The sequence below is a fragment of the Pan troglodytes genome, chromosome 1 (genome assembly GCF_028858775.2).
Source record: "Pan troglodytes isolate AG18354 chromosome 1, NHGRI_mPanTro3-v2.0_pri, whole genome shotgun sequence".
NCBI lineage: Eukaryota > Metazoa > Chordata > Mammalia > Primates > Hominidae > Pan > Pan troglodytes.
In genome coordinates this window covers 161,403,964-161,428,724 of record NC_072398.2, presented here as the reverse complement: position 1 = coordinate 161,428,724, position 24,761 = coordinate 161,403,964, and the positions used below count along the sequence as shown (strand labels likewise).

At 37.3% G+C, this 24,761-nt stretch overlaps 1 protein-coding gene across 13 annotated transcripts in view; it reads left to right on the top strand.

Moving 5' to 3' along the window:
- The first annotated feature begins 765 nt into the window (after positions 1-765).
- Positions 766-24,761, top strand: part of LRRC7 (leucine rich repeat containing 7) — a 571,260-nt gene continuing 547,264 nt past the window's right edge. For 9 of the 13 annotated variants that reach the window (XR_010153504.1, XR_010153506.1, XR_010153505.1 and 6 more), the window contains exon 1: positions 2,578-2,729. Coding sequence is in view for 9 of the 13 variants with exons in the window: in XM_063800431.1 (XP_063656501.1) it covers positions 2,671-2,729 (59 nt within the window). In the remaining 4 variants the exon portion in view is untranslated. Of the gene's footprint in view, positions 1,853-1,973; positions 2,042-2,565; positions 2,730-24,761 lie in introns of those variants that run through there. The other 4 variants (XM_054684280.2, XM_063800447.1, XM_054684278.2 and 1 more) reach the window with 4 other exon arrangements.

The following is a 24,761-nucleotide window of genomic DNA, read 5'->3' as shown; positions in this document are numbered from 1 at the left end:
CGCTTGAACCGGGGAGGAAGAGGTTGCAGTGAGCCGAGATCGCGCCATTGCACTCCAGCCTGGGCAACAAGAGCGAAACTCCGTTTCAAAAAAAAAAAAAAAAGTGTAAATATAGTACTAGCTTCATCGATATGTCTTGCTGCTTCTGGGACTTTAGAAAGCGTATGAGAAGAAAAGAAGAAAGTGTGTGTGCCTTTACGTAAGGGAGCATATGAGAGAGAGAGAGAGAGAGAGAGAGAGAGAGAGTGTGTGTGTGTGTGTGTGTGTCAGAGAGAATGTTCATGGCAGGAGGAGGGGCGGTGGATATATGAAGGGAAGTTGGGAAAACCCTTCCCTTTTTGTGCACTCCCAGGGCAGCAGCCGCAACCCCAGAATGAGGAGAGGACTTGAGAGCAGGCACAAGGTTCGCTGCCATGACTGATGTGAAGCGACCTGACGCACACGCGGAGACTTTTCTCCTTGGCAGCCAACAACCTGCAGCAGGCAAGGCGGGCGGGGGAGGAAACCCCGAGGAGGCGCTCCCGGCCGCCTCTTTGCTGAGATAGCAGGAGCAGCAGCCTGAGGAGCCACGAGCTCAGCGTCACTGAGCTAGTGCGGGTGCAGGGGCGCTCAGGCAGGCGCACAGGCCGGGAGCCGCTTCTGCCGCTCAGGCGGCCGCGCTGCAGGAAGCCGCGCCGCGCTGCCCGAGCGCCCGGGGCTGGCCCGCGAGCGGGAGGAGCCGGCGGCCGCGCTCCGCCCGGCGCTGAGATTCGTGCCACCTGCCTCGAACACCACGGAGGCGAGAGGAACCCAGAGAGCTCGGCCTCTCGTCCCGTTCTCGAAAAGCAGCCTCTCGTGACGGAGCCGGGAGAAGGCTAGCGTTTCAATCCTGTGCAGGACTGGGATTTTTCTTCTCATAATTTGGGGGAGCCGGAGTAGAGGTCAGAGGGACAGGCGAGGATCTCAAAAAGAGACCGAGGGTTGTGAACATGGTTACCCCCTCCTATCATTGGAAAATCTCCTTGACATTTTTCACACTTTGAAGCAGCTGCAGCTGGTGTCGTCGGAAAAGGGGGTGGGAAAAAAGAGAGGGGGCGGGGAGAGCGGTGAGACACAGCCAAGAGCCATGAGCGGCGCCTCCTCGCCTGCCAATCCTGGCACCTGTGCGCCGAGCCACTGCACCGAGGAGGACCCTACTCCGGGTGAACACCGGGCTTGAAGCCACGGACACCCAGCCCCAGTGCAGCGGGTTCTCGCCGGCGGGACCTGCAGCCGCCCACTCGGGCCACCGCCACCGCCTCCTGCAGTTGCGGAGCGCTCAGCCCCTCCGAGACGCCCGCTGCGCCCTGGCCCCTGGGGATCCTCGCCCTGCACAGGCGCGGCAACGGGCGGGGGTTGTTACGGAGTTGGGTGCAGGATTCGCCTTTCCTGCTTGTCTCTTCTCCGCCCAGGATTTATTGTCTGTGGAGCCTTCTGGGGGCGGGGAGGGAGCTGCGCCTCCGCCACCGCCGCCGCCGCCGCCGCCGCTGCTGCTGCGGTCGCTAGCGCGGCGCGCTGGGCAGGCTGAGGCTGGGGAGTGGACGCGCTCCTGCCTCCCCCGCCGGCGCTTCGGGCTTCCCCTCAGCCGCTTCCCGCGGGAACCTCTCCAGCCGTCCACCTGAAGGGCACTGGCATCATGGTCTAACGTGGCACCTTCCTGGATTCCCCTCTATCTCCTGTTCTTCCTACCTTCTACTCCTTCCCTCCTCTTCTCCTCCTCCGAGGACCCTGGCGCCCACTCCACTGCGGACCCCTGAACACTTAAGGAATAACCCTTGGCAGCTGCACGACTACGCTCTCCGAAACCTCATGGGCAGTTTCTCCCGCCGGCGATGTGAGTAAGGCACGCTCGCTCCGTGGCGGAGGGTGCTGCGGGGGCCCAGCCGCGTGCGGCCGCGGCGACCGTAGGCGCGCGAGGTGTGGGACCCCAGAGGCCGGCCGGGGGCGGGGGTGGCAGGGCGGGAGGCTTCGGCGCTCGCGGGGAGCTGCTTGTGCGGTGGCCGAGGGAGGCGGCGAAGATGTGGTAGGTTGCAGAGCATTTGGAAATGGGGTGCTAACTGGGCGGGTGCATGGGAGCACCGAGTAGCTTGAGCTGGCAAGAGACCTTAAAGGGTTACATACTGCGAAAAGGAAAGGTAAATGCTGGGCGCTGGTGCTGGGACCATTGGTTCCGCTGAAATTAGGTTTAGCTCCTCGTTATTATCTTGGGTATCTCCAGTCAGCTTTTTTCCCAGAGGTGTCTGAGGGATGAAGCGCGTGTTTGATCGTGACACACACACACACACTCACACTCACACACACTTGTGGCAGGACGCACTTGTCTCTTTATCTTGGAAGGTGTTGTATCAATGTCTCGATGTCTGTTTGAAAAAATACAATTAGAAGATTTTTATGTGACTGGGATTGAAGGGAAAGGGTGGGGTTTGGGGGGATGGAGGGGACGAAGGAACATGAAAGACTGGAGGACAGAAAGAAGTGGGGGAGCGTGTTCCCTGGGAGTCAGGGAGAACCCTGCCTCCCTCCCTGTCAGCTAGACAACTCCTGCCCACACATCTCCTTTGTGTGGCACGAGAAGCTGGTGAACCTGCCTATTCCCAATCCAGCGCTGGGTCCCCTTGAGGATCTTGCGTCCTCCTCTCCGAGTTATTAAGGATGCAGGACGTGTTTCGGATTCGACGTGGAAAGAGGGAGGGAAGCACATTAGCATTAAGGTAATCGTGGCACCCTGGCTCGTGGACTATTAGATTGGCTACCAGTGGTCTCTAATCTTACTGTTTGCAGAGTCAAGAATGGGGGCGGGGGTTGGGGGACTGTATAGATTGCCTTTTAAAATAGTGTGACTTCATAATAACGGAGATGGCTGCAAGATTGCTTCCTTACACTACTTCTCGGCCATCAGGGCTGAATAAAGGACCCGCCTCCGCCCTCTACTCCCGCTCTTCTCTGGCTGTCTCTTCCCCATCAAGTCATAAAGCGAGCGGGTTGGGCGAGAGGGCACAGCTCGAGGCAGAGAAGAGACGGGGTCACTTTCACAACTCCCAGGAATCGGCTTCAGAAAGGAACCATCTGCGACTCCCACGTTCCTTTCGAAGTTCTCCTTCAAAAGGAATTACAAAAAAAAAAAAAAAGCGATGGGGGTGGGGATCGGTAAGACACAGGGGTCCTCCCCCTGCTCTTTTCAATTACTTTCCCAATACTCTTTCAACACATTGAATTTACCTGCAGTGGTAACTGGGTCAGCAGGTAAATAGATTTGTATCTGTATATGTCGAAATGTGGCTCTCCTGGTGGATGAAAAGCAATTTTTTGTGAGCATATTCTAACCTAGGCGAAATTTCTAAGCACAATAGAGATTTTTATAGCGTGGGCGAGAAGAGTGCATTCCAGCGAAAGCAGGACACGTGATCCCTCCAACGGGTAAGATACAGTATTAGGAACTCGATTTTCTTTGTTCCAGCCTGAGCCTATGAGATGTTCAGCATCCTGGTTGCTTAAGTCTTCCTATAGAAGGAAAATAATAATAATAATAATAATAATAATAATAATAATAATAAAGTTGATCGGAGGCGAAATAGAGGGAAAATAAGCACAGGTAGACATGCGTGAACGGTTTGAAAGCTTCGCCTCTGCCTTTTTTTACCGCCCACCCTTCACCCCCACCCCTTGCTCCAGCCAGCCCCCTATTTTAAAATGAGGCATTTCCTCTGGGAGACGGTGGAAAAGTTCTCCAGCCCCTGCACACGTGGGTTCTCCAGCACTTCAGAACCTGCTGTGATTCGCAACAGATTACACCACCTTCCCAGTCCAAGTGTCACGCCTCCGTCCAGGCTTCCTTGAATTGGCTTCCAGGAAGGACTCTAAGGGAACTACCATGAGGTGTTTTTTGTTTGTTTGTTTGTTTGTTGTTTTTGTTTGTTTGTTTGTTTTTACAAAAGACAGTAAAGCAATGAAGTCTTTACTTTTTAGAAATCATTGATTGCACAGGGGGAAAAATGAACAAGTAGGGATGTAGGAATGAGTTTATGTTTCCTTAAGAGTCATATGGCTAAAGTATATTGGGGGTGTGTTTAGTGATTGAGTTTGGACTTCTGAGGTGTCTCAGGCCTGTGGAAAATGTCCTGAGGTCAGAATATTTATTAATTTAGTGGAGATATAACTTGTTTATGACCCAACATTTAGAGTTACCTGACTTGGAGATTTCTTATTTCATTTTCACTTAATGTTTTATAATCCATCTTAGTAGGCTAAAGTTTTTAAAAGGTGGTTTATTTATGTGTTATGCTGCATTGCATCATACTAATATGTAATGATAAGAAAAACAGTCAATTTTCATGACTTATTATGAGGTGAGAGTTCTTTATACATTTTTAAGAAAAAACTGACTATCCAAGAAAAAATGTGTACTTACCATGGCCAACACATAAATTCTACATCACTTGTGTCTGCACATATGCAGCTTAGAATTAGAAACAACTTCATAAAGAAACCTGGTCCAGTTGCAGTAGCCATGTTTTATTCAGAATTTTAGTGCAGCTTTAGGCTGTCATTAACATTTTCCCAATTAAATTCTTATTCCACTTTCTTTTTTAAGCTTTTAATTTTTCTAATTCCCTTATAAAATACAGAACATAAGCTTAAAGTGTTTTTGTGCATCTGCATTTTTGTTTTCTTTGGATTTCAAAAAATCACGAAGATATAAATTAATATGAGTGTTATTGCTTATGAAAGTAATAAACTATATTATCTATATGATGTTCATTCCAATGGTACTTGTAGATCTCTCTTATTTCAGCATATAGTACATGATTAAATATTTGATACAAAAACTTGTTCTTGTTAATCACAACTTTAAAACATTCACTTTTTAGAACAGATAAAATATTGATGTTAGGTTTTAATTGATGTATCAAAATTACACTTATAGATACTAAAATTTTATTTGCTGAATGACTGTGGCCCCAATATAAGAAGGAATCACACATTCCACGAGATTATAACTTCATTGCTTACTCAGATTAACCGACTACACGAAGAGTAACCAATTATTGATGAATTATCATCTGAATTATTTATGGATTCTTATTACATTTTCTTTCTTCACATAAATTATTTTATAGTTTTTTGAAAAAATTATTTCAAACATATATGCTGTTGAACACAATAGTTATAATAGCCACACTATCACTGAAAGACATTATTTGGTGTATTTTGTTGTCTCTAATAACAGGTGACTGCTTTGCAGAGTATCATCCACATTCTTTTTTGGAGCCATGTAAATTTGCAAGATGACTTTAGGGGAATGTTAATTCAAATCTGTGACATATAACAGACTTTTAGTTTATGACAAGCCGAGTTACCATTAACTAATTTTTATTTCCACGGAAAGATATCATTGGAGATAACTCTAGGCTCTTTGGAGAATGTTGAAGTTTTCACTCTGAATTTCTTTAATTTAGCAGTCAACATCAGTCTTCAATAGAGAGTTTTCAATGTTTCAATATTAAGAAATAAAATTTTAATATAAAGATAGCAATTTAAACCTATAATGAAGCAAATTATGTTATATTCTGATGGAACAAAAAAGCAAATTATATAAGCTATTGTAATTAAATCAAATACCTAAATCAAAAGAAGGAGATTCATAGACAGGCTTCACATATGTTTTAAAAAACTTATTTGTGAATTGTCAATAAAAACTCAAAATGAAAAGTGGCACTATAAATCAACAATGTTTGAATGATGGTTGCCACAAATCAATAGTATTTTTTCTTTATGTGGCTTTTAACCATGTTATTTATGTGACTCAGGTTTGAATCATTAGAAATAATTACATTTTTATAGAAACAACTGTAGAGTATTACCCTGAGATAGTGAAAGAGGAGTAAGAAAAACTTAGGTATGTCTAGAAGTAATATGCAATCTTAGGTAATACATCTCTTTTAACAAGATAAAATAGAGGTGGCAATAATTACTATTTTATAACTGCAGGACATACCAAAGAAGACAAAGGGGTACATGAAATGTGGTTTGGAAATTTTAGAAGAGTGAAGTATAAACTTTTTTGTATAGATTAGTTTTTCTGTAGTAATGTGTGTGTGGGGTATGTGTGTGTGTGGTTCTGTTTAGTGATAGCATAGTATAATTATGTGTATTATATAATGGTGTAATTAAAAGCATGCCATTTAAATAATCAAATATGTCTATTTCCTATCTCAAAAAAAGTGAATATGCTTAGAAATCCATGAACATCACTTGTCATACTGCCTCCCCTACCATAGTACCTGAACTGTAATCATAATTATAATAAGTTACTGCTTGCTAAACTCCTACCATGAGTCATGTGCTTTACTTCAAAATAATCCTATAGGAAGCATGATTCTCACTGTTTTGAAGATTAGAAAACTGAAACTCAAAGACAACAAGTGGCAAATCCATGCCACGTGGAAAGTGATGGGCCAAGATTTAAGCCCAGATTTGGCCCCTGTTCATTTTTCCCCATTCTGTGCTCTCTTCTTCATGGCATAAATTGAAGTTCGGTAAATAACTGAAATCTGTAGATTATGGAAGTTTTTCCTGGTGTACAAAGAAAGATTAAGATTTTGAACCAGCTTTTGAAAGCTGTATATTTGGTGATAATACACCCTATTATTTTTGGACTATTATTTAATGTAGGTATAGAAAATACTGTTGCTTATTATCTTGGAATAATTCATTCACGACATAAATTTAATAATCTAGTAGAATCTGTCATATAAAAGTACATTATGGAAGTTTTCAATAAAGCAAATTTTGAGTCAATAGCTGTCATGTCTATTTTGAAACTATGATGATGCACTTGATAATTAAACCCCTGGGGAGGCATCATATATGCTAATTAAATTATTATTCATAATAGAAACATTATCATTTGTCATTCAAAGACATGGGAAAAATATTAAATACATTAATAACCCAAAGGATTTCCCGTGTACACTCATTCTCATTTTATTGTTCATCGCTTAATAAACTACTTAAAATCTCTATACAAAATATTATTTTACTTCAATACACGTGAAAGGAATAGTAGTTGTCAGGGATGAAGCATTGAAATGTCTATTAACATTGACATGATGTGTTTAAATATTTTAACAATGGAGCAGTTGTTTACATTGTTTAAAGAATTCATTTATAGGCTTCTTAAAGATGCAGTTTCTTCAGTTGTGCCAGGATATTTTTGCTGTACATGAAGTTCAGTAAGGTTGAAAGCATACTTAACACAAGGGGATAGGTATGCCCAAGGTAGTATCATAACAAATGGCTTAAGTTAAAAACAATGGAACTCTAGGATACTTGTGTGTATGGCGGGGTGGGTCAGATGAGGGAGATATTTAAATGTTGTAGTACTCAAGAGGTAAAGTGGTATGAGAACAAGTGAGAAGCTATTGATTTCGATTATAGAAAAGAGGTAGCTGACCTTAAAACAAAACAATAGCATAAATACTATCATTATCATCATGAAATTTTCATAGGTAAAAAGAAATGGTATTGTGAAAAGCAGAAAAACAGAGCTAACAGAGGAAAATATGGGACAAACAATTGGAAAAGAGCTGTTAGACAAGTCACTGAGAAACTACAGGATTTTATGTTATTATATTGAAAAAGATAAGAATACTGTGGTGTAGTGGCAAAATACTTTATAGATGCTTGGCTGTATTGTCAATTTATTCAATAATGGAAGGAAAGGTAAGAAATGAACTTTATTAAGATAGTGCCTAAGTATTATGAAGACATTTGTTGCACTAAAAAGGTAGGTAATGGACACAAAGCTAAAATATGCCAGCTGAACTTAAAGAATTAATGTGTCACAGATGGTGTAACTAAAACAATTAAAAATTGCAAATAATAGACTTACAAATACTAACTACTTAAGTGTTCTGCATCAAAAGTATTCATCATTGTAGTTCTTACCATCAGTAGGCATCTTACAGAACCATGTTGGATGGAAATATACCTTGGACCACATATTTTGAGCACTCATAAAATTAAATAGTTACTATCCGGTGTTATTCTGATCAGTGTAATTCAAGACATGAAAAAAATTTCTTCCCTATATCAAGTGTGATTAATTTATTAAGACAATTATAAAAGCTATTGTAATTAAATCAAATACCTAGTTAAACTTAGAGTGAGTGTTAAATATTAGTGAAGTCCTTAGGCTAATATCGTATTGTTGAACGCTGGGCACACCACACACATACACATACAGCTGTAAGTGTTCTATTTCACAACACATATGCACACACAAACATAGCTGTAATCTTACTATTTCAGGAGTTTATAACACTTCAGAGCTGGAAAGGAATTTAGAGGGTCTCATTTTGTAAAAAGAAGAAACCCACTAAGTATACTTTCTTGCTGAGGGTCATCCAACTGTTAATGGGAGAAATAGCAATAAAATCAGGTCTTGTAGCTCCCACTGTCTGCCAGTAAAACCACACCCTTGGAACTACTGGGTTCTCTTACACCCGAGCAAAGTAGAAGAGAGAAAGGAACCTTAATTCAATAGATCCAATTAATATAGCTAGCCAATTTGATGACACTATCCAAAAAGCATTTCTTTTTCATTGAATTTTTGGCCTGAATTTCAATCTGAGTTTAATTTTTGGTCTTAATTATGCCGTGAGTTTTTATTTGGCTTAAGCATTTTGGACAATTGCCTTATCCTCCCCTTTGACTTGACTGTCTAGGCAGACTCCTATGCTATAAATTTAACATCTGTTAAGTATTCTATTTTTAAAATATCTTTATTTAAGAAATGTGGAATTAATTTTCACTAACATTGAAGCGCTCTAAATTTGGATACTATATCCTTTCTTAAAACATTAAAATTAAAATGTTCTTTTTAAATCATTGATCTTTTTAGGATAATGCCAGCTAAATGAATGTTGGATGATGAAGAAATGTTCAATTCATTTTAAATAAATAAATTATCTTCTAAATTTGCTAATTTTATTAGGGGTCAACCAATGAGTTTTCTCACCAAAAAACAAGGAGGACTTTAAGTGCTGTCAGGGCTTTCTATAAACTATTACTTCAAATATGAATTAGGAAACCATTCTAATCAGGAAAATAAAATACAATACAGTTGGAATTTGTAAAACAGACTCATTTCTGAGAAGTTTTTTGCATTATTAAGTTACATTTTGGGCTGGGTGACTGTAATCCAGCACTTTGGGAGGTTGAGGTGGGATGATTGCTTGAGTCCAGGAGTGTGAGACCAACTGGGGCAATATAGTGAGATGTTGTATCTACTTTTTTTTTTTAAGTAGCCAAGAGTGGTGGTGCTCACCTGTAGTCCCACCTACTCAGGAGGCTGAGGTGGGAAGATTGCTTTAGCTTAGGAGGCAGAGGTTGCAGTGAGTTGAGATCACACTACTGTACTCCAGGCTGGGTGACAGAGTGACACTCTGAAAAAAAAAAAAGTTACTTTGGAAGGTCCTTTAAAATAGTAAGATCCTTCCTTCTTCTAAATATCTGGTTAAACATCTGTTATGACTTAGTTCTTCTGTTACAAGACAAATTTTAAATAAATGTTTCATTTATATTTTTTCTAATGCTAAAATTCTTAGTCCACCATATCTGGAAGCTTTGATTACAGGTAAATTTAAGGCAAGATGTTTTATAACCCACCAGCAAACCATATTAGCAATGATTATAAAGCATTTTTGAAATTATGGTATAAAGCTCTTAAAATATGTATTTGGGTTGTAAACAATGAAATGTAGAAATATTTACAAAGAAAAGTTTTGATTAAACAAGATATCTACATACCTACACAGTCCCATCTAATAACCCTTTTTAAAAGACATAACTCCTTATTAAGGAAATAATGTTTTAAGTTGAAGAAACACCAGATGACTAAATTAATGCATCACATATCAGCACATTAGCTATGCTTTTCATTTGTAAAATGGTTCTTATTCATGCCAGCTTTCAGTGTACTGTTCAGAGGCTCGTGGGTGTGATGGAACGGAACATATTTCTGCATCTGGGAATGTAATCCCACACACCATTTTACATGACAAAATCTGAACGTCCTAAGTCTAGGTGTTAACAGTAATACAAGATGTCAACCTCTCCCAGTCCAGGGTTCGAATTATTCCAAAATAATACCTGTTTTATCTTTTGCACTATCTAATTTTATTTAATGAGCAGTTATTTACACATGTAATATAAGGAGGATGGACGTTTTTTGTTTGTTTACTCGCTTTTTCTGCCTCATCATATCTAAGGTTTGCTTCCTGCAGACAAAAAGCAAGCCACTGAAACTCAAACACAGTAGACATCAATGTGGGACGTGAACACAGGGGGCTGGATACAAAGATGATGTGCTTTTGTACTTTGGTACAAGAAGAAACAACTAGAACTGTTATGCATGCTCAAGTTCCATGTAAAAATCATAGATAAACTTACCCATAATTTATATAAAGGAATATGTTGTTAATCTCCTTCCCCCTCTTCCCTAGTAGAATTTCTGTGTATAATCATGTGTGAAAAATAGATAGAAATGCATGAAAATCTGATGGTAGTTTCTTTTGCTGCGCAGAAGCTCTTTAGTTTAATTAGATCCCATTTGTCAATTGTGGCTTTTGTTGCCATTGCTTTTGGTGTTTCAGACATGAAGTCCTTGCCCATGCCTATGTCCTGAATGGTAATGCCTAGGTTTTCTTCTAGGGTTTTTATGGTTTTAGGTCTAACATTTAAGTCTTTAATCCATCTTGAATTAATTTTTGTATAAGGTGTAAGGAAGGGATCCAGTTTCAGCTTTCTACATATGGCTAGCCAGTTTTCCCAGCACCATTTATTAAATAGGGAATCCTTTCCCCATTGCTTGCTTTTCTCAGGTTTGTCAAAGATCAGATAGTTGTAGATATGCAGTGTTATTTCTGAGGGCTCTGTTATGTTCCATTGATCTATATCTCTGTTTTGGTACCAATGCCATGCTGTTTTGGTTACTGTAGCCTTGTAGTATAGTTTGAAGTCAGGTAGCATGATGCCTCCAGCTTTGTTCTTTTGGCTTAGGATTGACTTGGTGATGCGGGCTCTTTTTTGGTTCCATAGGAACTTTAAAGTAGTTTTTTCCAATTCTGTGAAGAAAGTCATGGGTAGCTTGATGGGGATGGCATTGAATCTATAAATTTCCTTGGGCAGTATGGCCATTTTCATGATATTGATTCTTCCTACCCTACAAAATGGGAGAAAATTTTCGCAACCTACTCATCTGACAAAGGGCTAATATCCAGAATCTACAATGAACTCAAACAGATTTACAAGAAAAAAGCAAACAACCCCATCAAAAAGTGGGCAAAGGACACGAACAGACACTTCTCAAAAGAAGACATTTATGCAGCCAAAAAACACATGAAAAAATGCTCACCATCACTGGCCATCAGAGAAATGCAAATCAAAACCACAATGAGATACCATCTCACACCAGTTAGAATGGCAATCATTAAAAAGTCAGGAAACAACAGGTGCTGGAGAGGATGTGGAGAAATAAGAACACTTTTACACTGTTGGTGGGACTGTAAACTAGTTCAACCATTGTGGAAGTCAGTGTGGCGATTCCTCAGGGATCTAGAACTAGAAATACCATTTGACCCAGCCATTCCATTACTGGGTATATACCCAAAGGACTATAAATCATGCTGCTATAAAGACACATGCACACGTATGTTTATTGCGGCACTATTCACAATAGCAAAGACTTGGAACCAACCCAAATGTCCAACAATGATAGACTGGATTAAGAAAATGTGGCACATATACACCATGGAATACTATGCGGCCATAAAAAATAATGAGTTCATGTCCTTTGTAGGGACATGGATGAAATTGGAAATCATCACTCTCAGTAAACTATCACAAGAACAGAAAACCAAACACCGCATATTCTCAGTCATAGGTGTGAACTGAACAATGAGAACACATGGACACAGGAAGGGGAACATCACACTCTGGGGACTGTTGTGGGGTGGGGGGAGGGGGGAGGGATAGCTTTAGGAGATATACCTAATGCTAAATGACGAGTTAATGGGTGCAGCACACCAGCATGGCACATGTAAACATATGTAACCTGCAAATTGTGCACATGTACCCTAAAACTTAAAGTATAATAATAATAAAATAAAATAAAATAAAATAAAATAAAAAGAAATGCATGGAAAAAAAGTTGTATTTTAGTCCTGGTAATATGGATGAATACTTCCTTGTTTTAAATGCCACTTAATGATTTTAATATTATTGCTTAACAATGGAAAAAATAGCATATTTTAGTTTAGAAGATAGAAACTTTATTGGGTGTCAAGAGTTATAATTTAATGAATCAACATAATAAAATATAATGTGATAGCTTCTAGTATTTATATTAAAAAGGAAAGTAACAAAAAAAAACCCTAAAATGTTTACTTGGGTTTTGTATTCTCTTTTTCTGGATGTGAGTCAAGTGAGAAATTTACCCTCACACTGAGTAAAGATCACCGTTAATTTGAATATGAATATAGTTTAATGAAACTTCAGAATCCCTTGGTTACATTCTCCACATATCTTTTTCAAAAAATATAAAAGGTTAAACCTTTAAATTGTGTGATTCGTGTGATCACACAAAGGTCACTTTATATTGGTATTTTTAGGATACTTCAATATATGGACCATTCATTCATTCCCAGCATCATTGTTTAAATAATTATTTAAATGACTGTTTCCCAAACCAGTACATATGTGGAGACTCACTGGATATTTTACCCCAAGCAAACTAGCTCACAGCCTGGTGCAGAAAAAGATGCATGTTGTGTGAATGAATGTTTCAATGAATGAATCGTTCCACTTATTCTTCTGAATGCCTCTAAATGACTCTTGTAGCCATTAGCACAGTTTCCCTCAATTCCTTCTTCTCCTCCTTTCTGAGAACATCATAGGATTGTGCTTCCCAGCCATAGCCATATGAATTGCTAAGGTAAGGAGTGCCTCTTTTGAATAGAAGCTTTTTTTTTTTTTTTTTTTTTTTGGGTAGAGCCAGCATCTTCCCATGTTGCCCATGCTGGTCTCAAACTCCTAGGCTGAAGCAGCTCTCCTGCCTTCGCCTCCCAAAGTGTTGGGCTTACAGGTGTGAGCCACTGCACCTGGCCTGAATAGAAGTGTTTATGACCCAGTGCACTGCTTGCTCTTTCCCTAATATAGTAATTGTGGAAGCACATGTCATGATAGAGCCTCCATCGTCCTGGTCCATGAACAATTACACTAAATGCAGTCCTCCTGTCACATAGGTATTTGACATGTGGTGTGAGAAAGAAATAAAGCATTGATATGTTGGGATTTGGGGAGTTGTTTGTTAATAGAGAATAACCTACTCTTCCCTCCTTCTCAAATTTATTGAGTTTCAAAGACAAAGGGTAAGTGAAATCCTATTCTATTAAAAGTAGAATCCTAATTTCCAGTTTACAGTGTCACAACTACAGAAATAAGTATGCTACTAATTTGGATCGTAATATTAAAATATATTACATTTTATGACTGGTTAAAAATATAATTTTTAACAAAGCTATTATTTAATACATAAAGATATTATTTAAAAGATAAAAACATCAACCTATTTGAGAAAATTTTATAAGTCTTAAGCACTTTGACTTTCTTAGTTGGTAATTTTGTGCACAAGCATATTTTAATACACCAGAAGTCTAAGAACTAAGCTACTGTTCTTGTACAACTCAGGGATAGCTCCTCTAATTTGTAAACAAATCAAAGAAACTAGGGTGCAATATATTTTTTCATTCTGTATATTGTTAGGAGAACTTTTATAATAAAAATCTACCATATCTACTGGAATCTGCAACTTTTTCAGTGTAATAAATTTTACTAAGTTCTTGCCTGCCTGCCTGCATTCATTCATTCTAAATATTTACTGTGTGCCAGGCCTTGTGCTAGACACGGTTGAGTACAAACCTGGTCTCTGATTTCATGGAGTTTACAGTCTAATGGTATAGACAGACCTTAAATAAATAATAATTCTAGGGATATATAATTACAAATTATGATAAAAGCTAAGAAGAAAAAGACCAAGGTACTTAGAGTGAATATTTTGAAGTTCTGAGAAGAAGTAGCATCTTTGATGAACTGCTATTTAAATAAAACCTCTAAGATGATAGAAGTTAGCCAGACAAAGAAAGAAGACAGGAGTATTCTAGTCAGGGCAAATGGCAAATGCAAAAACTTTAAATCAGAACAGGATAGTACATTGGAGGGCAATGTGATTGGCAGGAGGTCAATGTGACTGGATATGGGGAGCACAGGGAGACTGGCACGTTATGAGGCAGACATGAGCCAGACATCCAAGGACTTACTGACCAGGTTAAGAATTTAAGTTGTTTATCCTACATTCTGTGCAAAGTCATTAAGCATTTATGAACACAAAAGTGGTGTGAATTGATTGACATTTTTAAATGATTACTTGGGCTGCTATGTTTACATAGCTTCTACTTAGATGAAGGTGAGAGTGGAAATAGGGATTCATGAATTAGGAGATGTTTACAGTGAGTTGGACAATAAATTATCTTGGGCTAGAATTTTGGTAGTGGAAATGGAAAGAGATAGATGAAAGTGAAATAAGCTTTGTAGAAGGTATTGGATTCACTGCTGAATTGATAGTAGTGAGGGCTAACAAAAGAAAGTGTGGTATCAAAGATTATTCCAAGATTTCTGGCATGAGAAACTGGATACATATAGGTACAATTTGTTGACTGGAGAATCTGGAGAGGGAACTAATTTATTCATGTATAACTAGAACATTGACAGAATGAAGGAAACTGAATAACGCTGACATATTGAAGAAGCATCAACTTGTAAACACTTATTCCTATATAAAATTACTGGAAATGAATTGAATACTTCTATAGGGAAAAGTAATTAAAGCCTCTTTTTAAGAAAAAAGTTTTTAAATATATGAAAATTGGGTATGCATTAGAGTGACTCACCTTATATTGCTATCTTGGCTTTGTTTTAATTATTTTTTTGGCATGAAAAGAAAATACTAATTTCTTCCATCTTTACTCACTGTGCTTTACAGTTTGGAAGGGCAATTTACTCCTGGTCCTTTTATACTTGGATTCCTAAGATGAGTAGAAGAGTGTAAACCATTGATAGTGTTTGTTTTAAGCCACCCATCTCAAGCACTTCCTTAGCCTCTTGCAGCACTGTTGCTACCAAGGGATACATGCTGTGGGATTCTCTGTGCAAGGTTACACCCATTTGCAATTTGTCCCATACGTGGTACCTTTTCCTGGAGCTCTTCATCTTCAAATGTTTTTTCACTGCTGAGTTCTGTCATTTAAGACATGCCGTAAATTGTTGCCCAGAGGGTGTACAAATAAGTAGAATGAGAATCCTTTGCTCATGGATACATAATCTAGGAATGTATTTAGCTGAAAATAAAAGAAGTATTAATGATTAGTAGCTTAACTAAGATACTTATTTTACCCTTTCTTCCAGTTAGCTTTTGCAGTGCTAATTATAATCTCAAAATATCTCGGTGGCTTACACCACAAACATTCATTTCTCCCCTACAGACCTGTGGAACAGCAGCAGCTCCACTCAGCTCTCTTTACCCAATCTTCTCACTCCAGGATCCAAGCTGAGGGAGCAGCCTTCATCTCAGATGTGCTGTTTTCCTGGTAGAGGACAGGAGCAAGAGGCCAAACTGGCCGACTGAAGTTCAATGAAAGCTTCTGCTGACACATAGCATATTTTAGGTCCATTTGCAGTCCTTTGGCCAAAACAAGTCACATAACCAAGCCTGGCATGGCAAGGGAACAAATGGTTAAGCATCCATCTGGTATAAGTGGATCAGTGATGTCATCAGGAACTCCAAGTCATTCCAAATCTTTATCTATTTCTTTGGTAGTAGTTTAGCATTTATACTTTGAAAGACAGTTTTTTCCTTCTTAACATAACTGCCTCTGAGTGGACTGGCACCAAAGGAATGGCAGTAATGGATATCCACCAACTGTTGAGTTCCCTGGGTCTCTTCCTTGGCTCTTGTATCCTGGCCAGCATGCAAGTCTGTTTAATGCAGTTGTAATTATGAATATGTTTTGATTTTTTTCTGCTTTGATTAGCTGGAAATGTATTTTACAAATTTCTCAAGTAAATTACTTTTTCCCTATTTTCCTAAGTTATAAGACATTTGGGGAAAAATAACATTCATATTAAAATTTAGATATTAATCTAAATATCTGATATCTAAACAAATCAGTTTTAGTTTGGTTAAACAGTTTCTTTCAAGCACTGACGTTTAGTTATAAAATAAAATTTTATTTTTTTATAATATCTGGAGGATTTATGGAGCATTTTATATTTTAGGAATGGACATACTTAAGAATTTTTGAGATAACTATCAATTCATAAAGCCTTAAATTCCCTTTCATATTCAAAACCTTATATATTTTAATTTTGCTCAGATCTACTGTATCTGTGTGTGAGGGAGGGGAAAGAGGAAAGATAAAACGAGAGAGTTAGGACTAAATTTATGGCAGAGTTCTGTTTACTTATGCTACTTTTACAAATAAATTTTTTGTTTTGTTAATAAATAGAATCACTAAAATATGAAATATAATCTAATTAATTAAATTCTTCAGAAGTAAATAGATTAGATTATTTATGTTGCTACTTCCTTAGGTGTTCTTGGGAAACTAGTTGGACTCCTACTTTCAAGGGTAACACAGTCACCACTAGGTCAGTGGTTTTCAACATTTTTATACATATATATATAAAATATATCTTATATATATAATATATATATTATAATATATATATTATATATATATATTTTATATATATATTATATATATCTTATATATATAATATATATATTATTATATATAATATATATTATAATATATATTATTATATATATTTATATATTATAATATATATATATTATATATATTTATAACATTTTTATAATTGGGGACTGCTTTTATCCAGTAAAATATTACAAAGAACTCCAGTACATAAAACAGAGACAAGTAAGACTGCTGTGTTTAAAATGACTGTGTTTTATGTTCAAGAATTATTATGCCAATGTATAATTATTTTATAATTTCTCACTTCCTCTTTTAACAGAAAAACAACTTACCCCCAATTGGGGAAATGATATAAAAATATAGGCATTATTTGTTATTTTCAGCTACAGATTTGTCAACAAACTTGGGGTTGAGCAAAGTCATTTGAATTGTTTTATGGGTACAAATAGGGCTGCATTGCACTATCTCTCAGTTTTTTTCTTTGATTGACAAAGGGTGATATTATCCACACAAAGACTTTCTGAGGGGTTCATTTCATCACACCAATTATCAGTATGTATGCAAGGCCTCTCCAAGACAGAAAGGTATTTGGGACTGCCAGTTCTGCCTCTTAATGAATATCTTCTGTGCCCAGCTAAATAAGCAAAACGGCAGAGAAAAACACAACTCTAGGGTAATCTGCAGCAGATGAAAAGACTTACTCATTTTGATGAATATGGCTCATTAGGATGGCTGGTTTTGTACTTGTCAATGCTTGGAATCGCTTACTTCTCTCATCCTAAATATCCAGTTGACATCGGCTATAGTTTTGTGAAAGTGAACTCCAGGCTGATCAGCAAAAAAATAGTTTCAGAGGCAAAGGTGGAAAGAATTATTATTTCCTTAAAATTTATTTCTCTGTTATCCCATTAGACAAAAATATTTGAGGTTATTTTGGGGGTCTTCTATTCTAGAAGACTTAGAAGTTTTACTACTCTTTGTTGCCTAACCTCCATTACTCCCTTGCCATCTGCTGCCCTGGCCTTCAAAATTTTATTTTATCAAATGTCTCTCAAAATTGTGTTTTGCCAACAGCTGTGGTTTAGTAGCATGCATAGTTGAATTTCAGTAATACCAAAGATATGGATTTAAATTTGTTTTCTGTTACTTTTTAGCTAGGTGACCTCAGAAAAGTTATTTTAACTCTCTACATCATAACTTATCCTAAAAGTGAACATAATACCCATCTCACATAAATATTGTGAAGATTAAGTAATTTTAATTAGGAAAAGCAATCTAACACACTATTACCGTAATAATTCTTTAGAAATAATACTTTAGATATACAAATTGAATCATCTTACCCCTTCCCCAGTTAAAACAATTTATTGCTTTGCAATTTCTTTTGAGATAAAGACAAAAATTAATATGTTTTCTTATGAGGCATAGGAAAACACATGGATTCCTGTAAGTCTAGCTATTATCTACACTCCAGCTTCACTTCCTCAGTGTCCACAAATGTGAGTGTTCTTTCAGACTAGAAAAGGCCTTGTTTCCTACCACCTCAGGCCCTTTGCCTGTGTTGTTCTCATTAACTTCTCTTTTTACCTGGTTAACTCCTATTTTATCTTCCAATTTCAACTCAGTGATCACTTCCTAGAGGAAGCCTCTACTATCATCTTCTCTTTTGGCACTGTACATATAGCAAAATGTTATACAAAATGTTCCATCCATGTTCATTGATTGTAAACTGCTAGACTGATACACAGTTATATCTTCCTGCTATTTTGAAATGCTTTCTCTCAAACATTTACAAAACTACTTCAAAATGAATTTGTATTCAAATGGAATAAAAGGAGAAGAAATGAGTTAATATTTATTGGGGGTCTACTATTATTTGAGGAACTCATCTAGGCATAATATATATACTTTTCTTTATGTAATCCTCACCATATTTACTCTGTGAGCAAATATGATTTTTTAACAAAAGAATGAAAATATGTAATCATTAAAGATCTTTGTGCCAATTCAAGGAGCAAAAGGGAAGCATAAACAATTTATAGACTAAAAAAGTACCTTTCTCTTTTGTTGAAGAGATAGAGGAATCCAGGAAAGTTTTATTACATCAGAAAAATTCTGTGTTGTAGAATATTCTAATCTTTCCAAAGATGTCTTTACCATTTGCATAGATCAGGCTAGATGAAATGCAAAGCTTCTAAAAAGTTGATAAATAGTATATAACTTGCACATAGTGTAATATATTTACAAATTGTGTCATTATGAAAATAATTCCCATCATGTGTATAAGTATCTATGATACCAATACTAATTTGCAACATAAACACAAAAAGAGATACTTTGAAAGAGTCTGCAGATGTCAAGAATAAGTTGTGAGCTATCACAGTAAACATTTCTTGGAAGTACAACATGTGATAAAACACTTGCATCCTGTTAAATGAAGGCCACGGACCCTGTCAGAATGACACAGACAGCCACCAGTGAGTTCAGAAAGAACTACATAAACTATTACCAAGAAATATATCCTTGTAAGACTTTTAATTAGCAAACTGTTTCATTGTTTATCTTAAACATTGCACAAGAGACTGCTTTTGCTTCTTTTATGTCATAGACAAAATCAGCTACTAAAAATCTGGCTTATAAAAATGATTCTTAAAATGAAGAGACTATAAATTTCTGTAAATCTGTAAAGAATTGAGATTTACTGTAGACTTAAATCTACTGTTGTTAAATAGTGAAAGTACCAAGAGCTAGTCTGATACTCAACCAGCTTTACTACCTCCAGATGTTAGAGGATAAGTCAAAATACTGAAATAAAATTAATTTAAATTTTTGTCAATTTAAAATACTGACCTACTTAAAAGACTTCTTTCCTTGTCCTTCCTTCCCTATGTGTAAGAACTTAAATATTATTGTAATTGGTCTCTCTGACTTTAGTTTCTGTCACCATCTGTCAGACTAATCTTTGTAAATGCCTTCTTTGTAGAATTAATTTTCCTTTTAGAAGATGCCCAATAGTTTCCCCTCGACTTAAAAAAATTCTCATTTTGGCGGGGGATGGGGCAGGGACAGATGACTTTATTGATGGTACATGGCAAAATGGGGCTCCCTAAGCCTCTTCCAGTCTTCAGGGTGTCTGGCATGAAAACTGTGAGTTGGGGAGATTTTCAATGTGGTGGGGGACTGGATGCAGCAGGGACTCGCCAGCAGCTGAGGGCCTCTCTGTTTTTCTGGGATCCTAGGGGGAGAATTCAGTGAGGTACTGCATACCATTTACTTAAAATTATTCCAGTAACTCTTGGTAACTGTTATTTATTATTATCATAATTGAAGAATGAAATAAATCTTTCAGCTAAGTAGACATCAGTGTCGATTTTGAAAACTGAACTGTTGATGTAAAAAAGGCATTTTACCAAAGTTTATTCTAGGCATTTTGAGTGTTATTTAAGGCTGTAATATTTGCGCCTTAATTCTTTAAAATACTACCCTTTGTTGATTATTTAGCATCAAAAGCTGAGATTCTAAGAAATTCCATTTATTGTTAAACTTTGGATTTTCTATTTTCCGAATTCTGAGGAACGATATAGAATTCAAGTGACTCTAGTAACTCCCAAAATGTTCTTGCTGTTTCACATTTATATCTAAATAATGACATTTGTAGAGGTTTTTTCTGGCATTCAGTATACTTACCTGAAGAAATATGTTGTACATGTTTGCATATCTAGATATCTGTTGTGCCCTTGGAATATTTGTAAGTATGCAAGTAGTAAAGTGTGGTATAATATAACAGAGTGTTTTTCTGATTGATAGGAAATGGCTTCCTTCTTAAATCCCTTCTCTTTGTCTTCATATTACTTACTCATCCAAACTTAAAATATTCTACTTCTTTCTTCCCTTATGAGCATATGCTTTTTCTTCTAATTTTATGATCTCCAATTTCTAAATAGTTTTCATTTTCCTCTTCTCTCATTATACCCACAACAGTTCCCCAGTTCAGGACTCTTTAATGTCTCCTGTGCCTGATTCCAGTGGGCCCTGAGTGGACCTCACTGATCCCTCACTTCCTTTGGACTTTTCTTCCTTCAGTCTCACCTCTGTGGGGTCCTCCCATCTTGAGATTTTGTGAAATACAGGCCTATATAGGACACTTCTCCTGATTAAACCATCACTGACTCCTTGTGCCCCAGCTCTTTGATGTGGATAACATATTCACACAGTTGTTCTGCTCTCACCCTCTGATAAGGTTTGGCTCTGTGTCCCCGACCACATCTCATCTCAAATTGTAATCTCCACGTGTTGAGGGAGGGATCTGATGGAAGGTAATTGGATCGTGGGGGTGGTTTCCCCCATGCTGTTCTTGTGATAGTGAGGGAGAGCCATGATAGTTCTTGTGATAGTTCTTGGAAAAGCTGATGGTTTTAAAAGTGTTTGGAAGTTTCCCTATTATTATCTCTCTCTCCTGCTGCCATGTAAGACGTGCCTTGCTTCCCCTTCACCTGTCTCCATGATTGTAAGTTTCCTGAGGCCTCCCAGCCATGTGGAACTGTGAGTCAATTAAACCCTTTTCTTTATAAATTACCCAGTCTCAGGTATCTTTATAGCAGTGTTAGAATGGACTAATACACCCTCCTATGTGCATTTGATATTCTGGCCACACTGAGCTATCAGGAGCTCTAAAAATATACCCTGTCTTGCCCAAGCCTTATTATTTGCTAGAAATACTGAAAAATTCCTTCTATTCATTCCTTAGGTTGTAGTTCCAAATGTCATTTTCTCCATGAAGGCTTTCTATACCTTCTGCCTCCTTCCATCCCAGGGAAAGTTAGTGGTTTTTTTCCCTCTGTGTTTTGAAAGTGATTTACATACATTTCTACTGTAAGACTGACCATGTTATATTTTCATTGTTGATGTGTCTCTTTTTCAGTAAGATGACCATTATTTTATCAGAAATGGCATCTTATTTTTTTGCATACCTAGCTCTTAACATACATTATCTATTCAGTAAATCTTTATTTGAAGAATAAATGAATAGCAAAAAAAGAATAAACCAGATGTGAAATTAATGACTAACCTATAGACACATCATACTTTATCAGGCATAATGTGATCAGGCCTATATTCTAAATTATATGAAATAATATATTAAGCATGTAGTTTTGTAAATTGAATAGATAAATATAAAATAAAACAAATGCAATATAGTGGATAAAGTATGAGCTTTGACATTGTAAAACCTAAATATGGATTCTAACCATGCCAAGTAATAGTGAGGAAATTTGAAACAGGCTGTATAATTTTTGTAAGCCTTGTTTCTTTCATCTGTATGAAGAAAAATTATTAATATCTATCTCACCATTTGGTCATAAGAATCAAATGAGATAAATGAATGGAAATATTTTCTAAACTATTAAAGTCTAGAGGTTTTTAATTTATAGTTTAGTAGGTTTAAATTTATAGTCACTGTCACAAATTCTGATGTGACAAAATATAGCTTTAAAAAATCTATAACTGATATCAAGGTATTTCACAAGGCCTAATTTCTGTACTTGTTAGATTTCTGTTTCCTTGACAAACTTATCAAGTTGCTTCATGTCTGAGACAGTATGTTCTTCTTTCCTTCTTCCCTATGCAGTTGATGCTGCTGCTCCTGCTGGGGTCTGTGTGTGTGTGTGTGTGTGTGTGCGCGCGCATGTGATGTAATATACATGTAATATACATTTTTAGTTCAATTTGTTCATATCAATATCTAAGGTTTCTGAGAACTTTTTGTGTTACCACTTCATAAAAAGGGTGTGTGTGTGTGTGTGTGTGTGTGTGTGTGTGTATGTCTGTGTGTGTGTGAGAGAGAGAGACATGCTGTGGGAGGGGTACTTATTCCCTGTGCCATCCTCTTCCTCTGCTGTCTCTGGCCTCTGCTGAGGTGTCCAACCACTGGATCAACTGACCTCACTGAAACTGTCCTTAAAATTTCCGTACATCTGCCAGGACTACTAATCACTCAGGTATCTATATTTTATGTTCTTATCTGAACTCTCCATCCTTTCAAATCCTTCCACCCTTTCAGCACTTCATGCTCACATCAGAAACATTTAGCTCAGACACGTTCATGTCTCACTAGGGTATGAAGAATCCAATCGGGAGTGAGTCCTCTGGCCCATGTATGTAGAGATCTCCCTTAGTCTCTAAATGGACACTTTGTTGCTCAGACCAATTGTAAATCTGAGATGTTCTTAGAGGTTTGTAGACTTCCAGGGTTGTATTTTGGGAAGAGAAGCACAAACTTGAAAAGGGATGCTATTAAAACTATTAATATTTGGATGTTTCTGCCATACCCACCCTGAACTTTTAATCCTAGTGATGGGCCCCTTATTAGGCACCCACTAGGATTCACACTATAGTTTGGCTTACTTTGAATCATTCTCTTTTTCTAGATGGTGAAACACTTGTTTCCCTTGGGGTGGGAAATCAGATACTACATCAACCACTCTTTTGTAGTCTGTGGCTAATAATCACAATCTATGCCTATTTCTCCTAGCTTGATACATAATGTCCAGCTTTTGAAATTTCAAGAAAAATCTCTCAGCAAGTGTTTGGCTTTCTGACTATTATGTCAGAGAATGACATTAAACACTCTATTTTGAAATTCAAGCCTGAGCAATAGCTTCTTTGTCCTCGGCTATATTTATCCTCTCCTTCTGCAATGAAAGCCACTGCCTCCACAGTTGTAAGGAAGAAAATGTAGGAAAAAATATTATCCATGAAATATCTACAAATATTTTCTGTTCATAATATCATTAGTATAATCATCTGCAATTTGAAGATTCCACTGTTTCTTTAAGCTACTGATAATATCCTAAAATTTCCCCAAAATATAGGTAACAAATTTCATTGTTCTGTGTGGTATAGTTCCAACTAGATTATAAGCTAAAGTCAGGAGGCATGGTTAAGTTTCCTGATCTATAAACTGGGGCTAATAATGTCTATATCATCAAGTTATTCAGTATTAAATGTGATATAGCACGTGGTAGGTGCTCAAACAAGTTAACATCTTAATCTTACTTTCATGGTGTTATGTTGTATTCCTCCAAAGTACTTAAAAGAATTAGTTGGCAACCAGGATCAGCAAAATCTAATAATATTAACAATAAATGCAACAGCTCACAATTATATCCTGTGCTAAGTAAGACCTACTGTACTCCAAAAATGGTCCGCAACAATGGGGATTGGAAAGCCTCTTCCACAAATCACTACCATGACAAGTGAAACATATATAACAGAGACTGTAGCATCACATAAAAATAGCTTTTCATGTCTTTGGGGCATTTAGAAAGTAGTAGGTTTCTAACTGGTGTGTCCAGCTAATCCCAATGCCAGCCATAGGCTAATTGCATCTGCCTATATTGTATTGTTAGGCTCTTTTAGATAGTCTCTGGTTCCAGCCAGTTCTTTAGTCCAGGCTTGATATCAAATATGAGCTTTAGACATAAAAAATTCATACAGGAAGTAATCTTTGTAGAAATTTAGCCTCTCTGAGTTCTTTAATCTCACAGAGAGGTAAGGATTGAGAAATAATTAATGTTGAAAAAAGTTTAAAAAATATAAAACATGCTATAAAATGTCAGAGACAAGTATTATTATTACTATTATTGAGAAGCAATTGTTAGAAAGTATAACTGTTTTTTAAATATAGAATACCTTAGCTACACATAAAGTTTAATTTTCGATAAAGATGATGATGAATTGAAATTGGAAAAATTAATTCTAAAAAATCCTATTAAAACATTGATCATTGATTTTGGATTACATACCAGAGGAATACCCTGTGCCAAGCCAATTATAGGAGTTTGCTTGCTGTATCTCTTGAAACTTTTCAAAGATTTCCTGACAATAAGCAGGCAGAAACAAAAACGT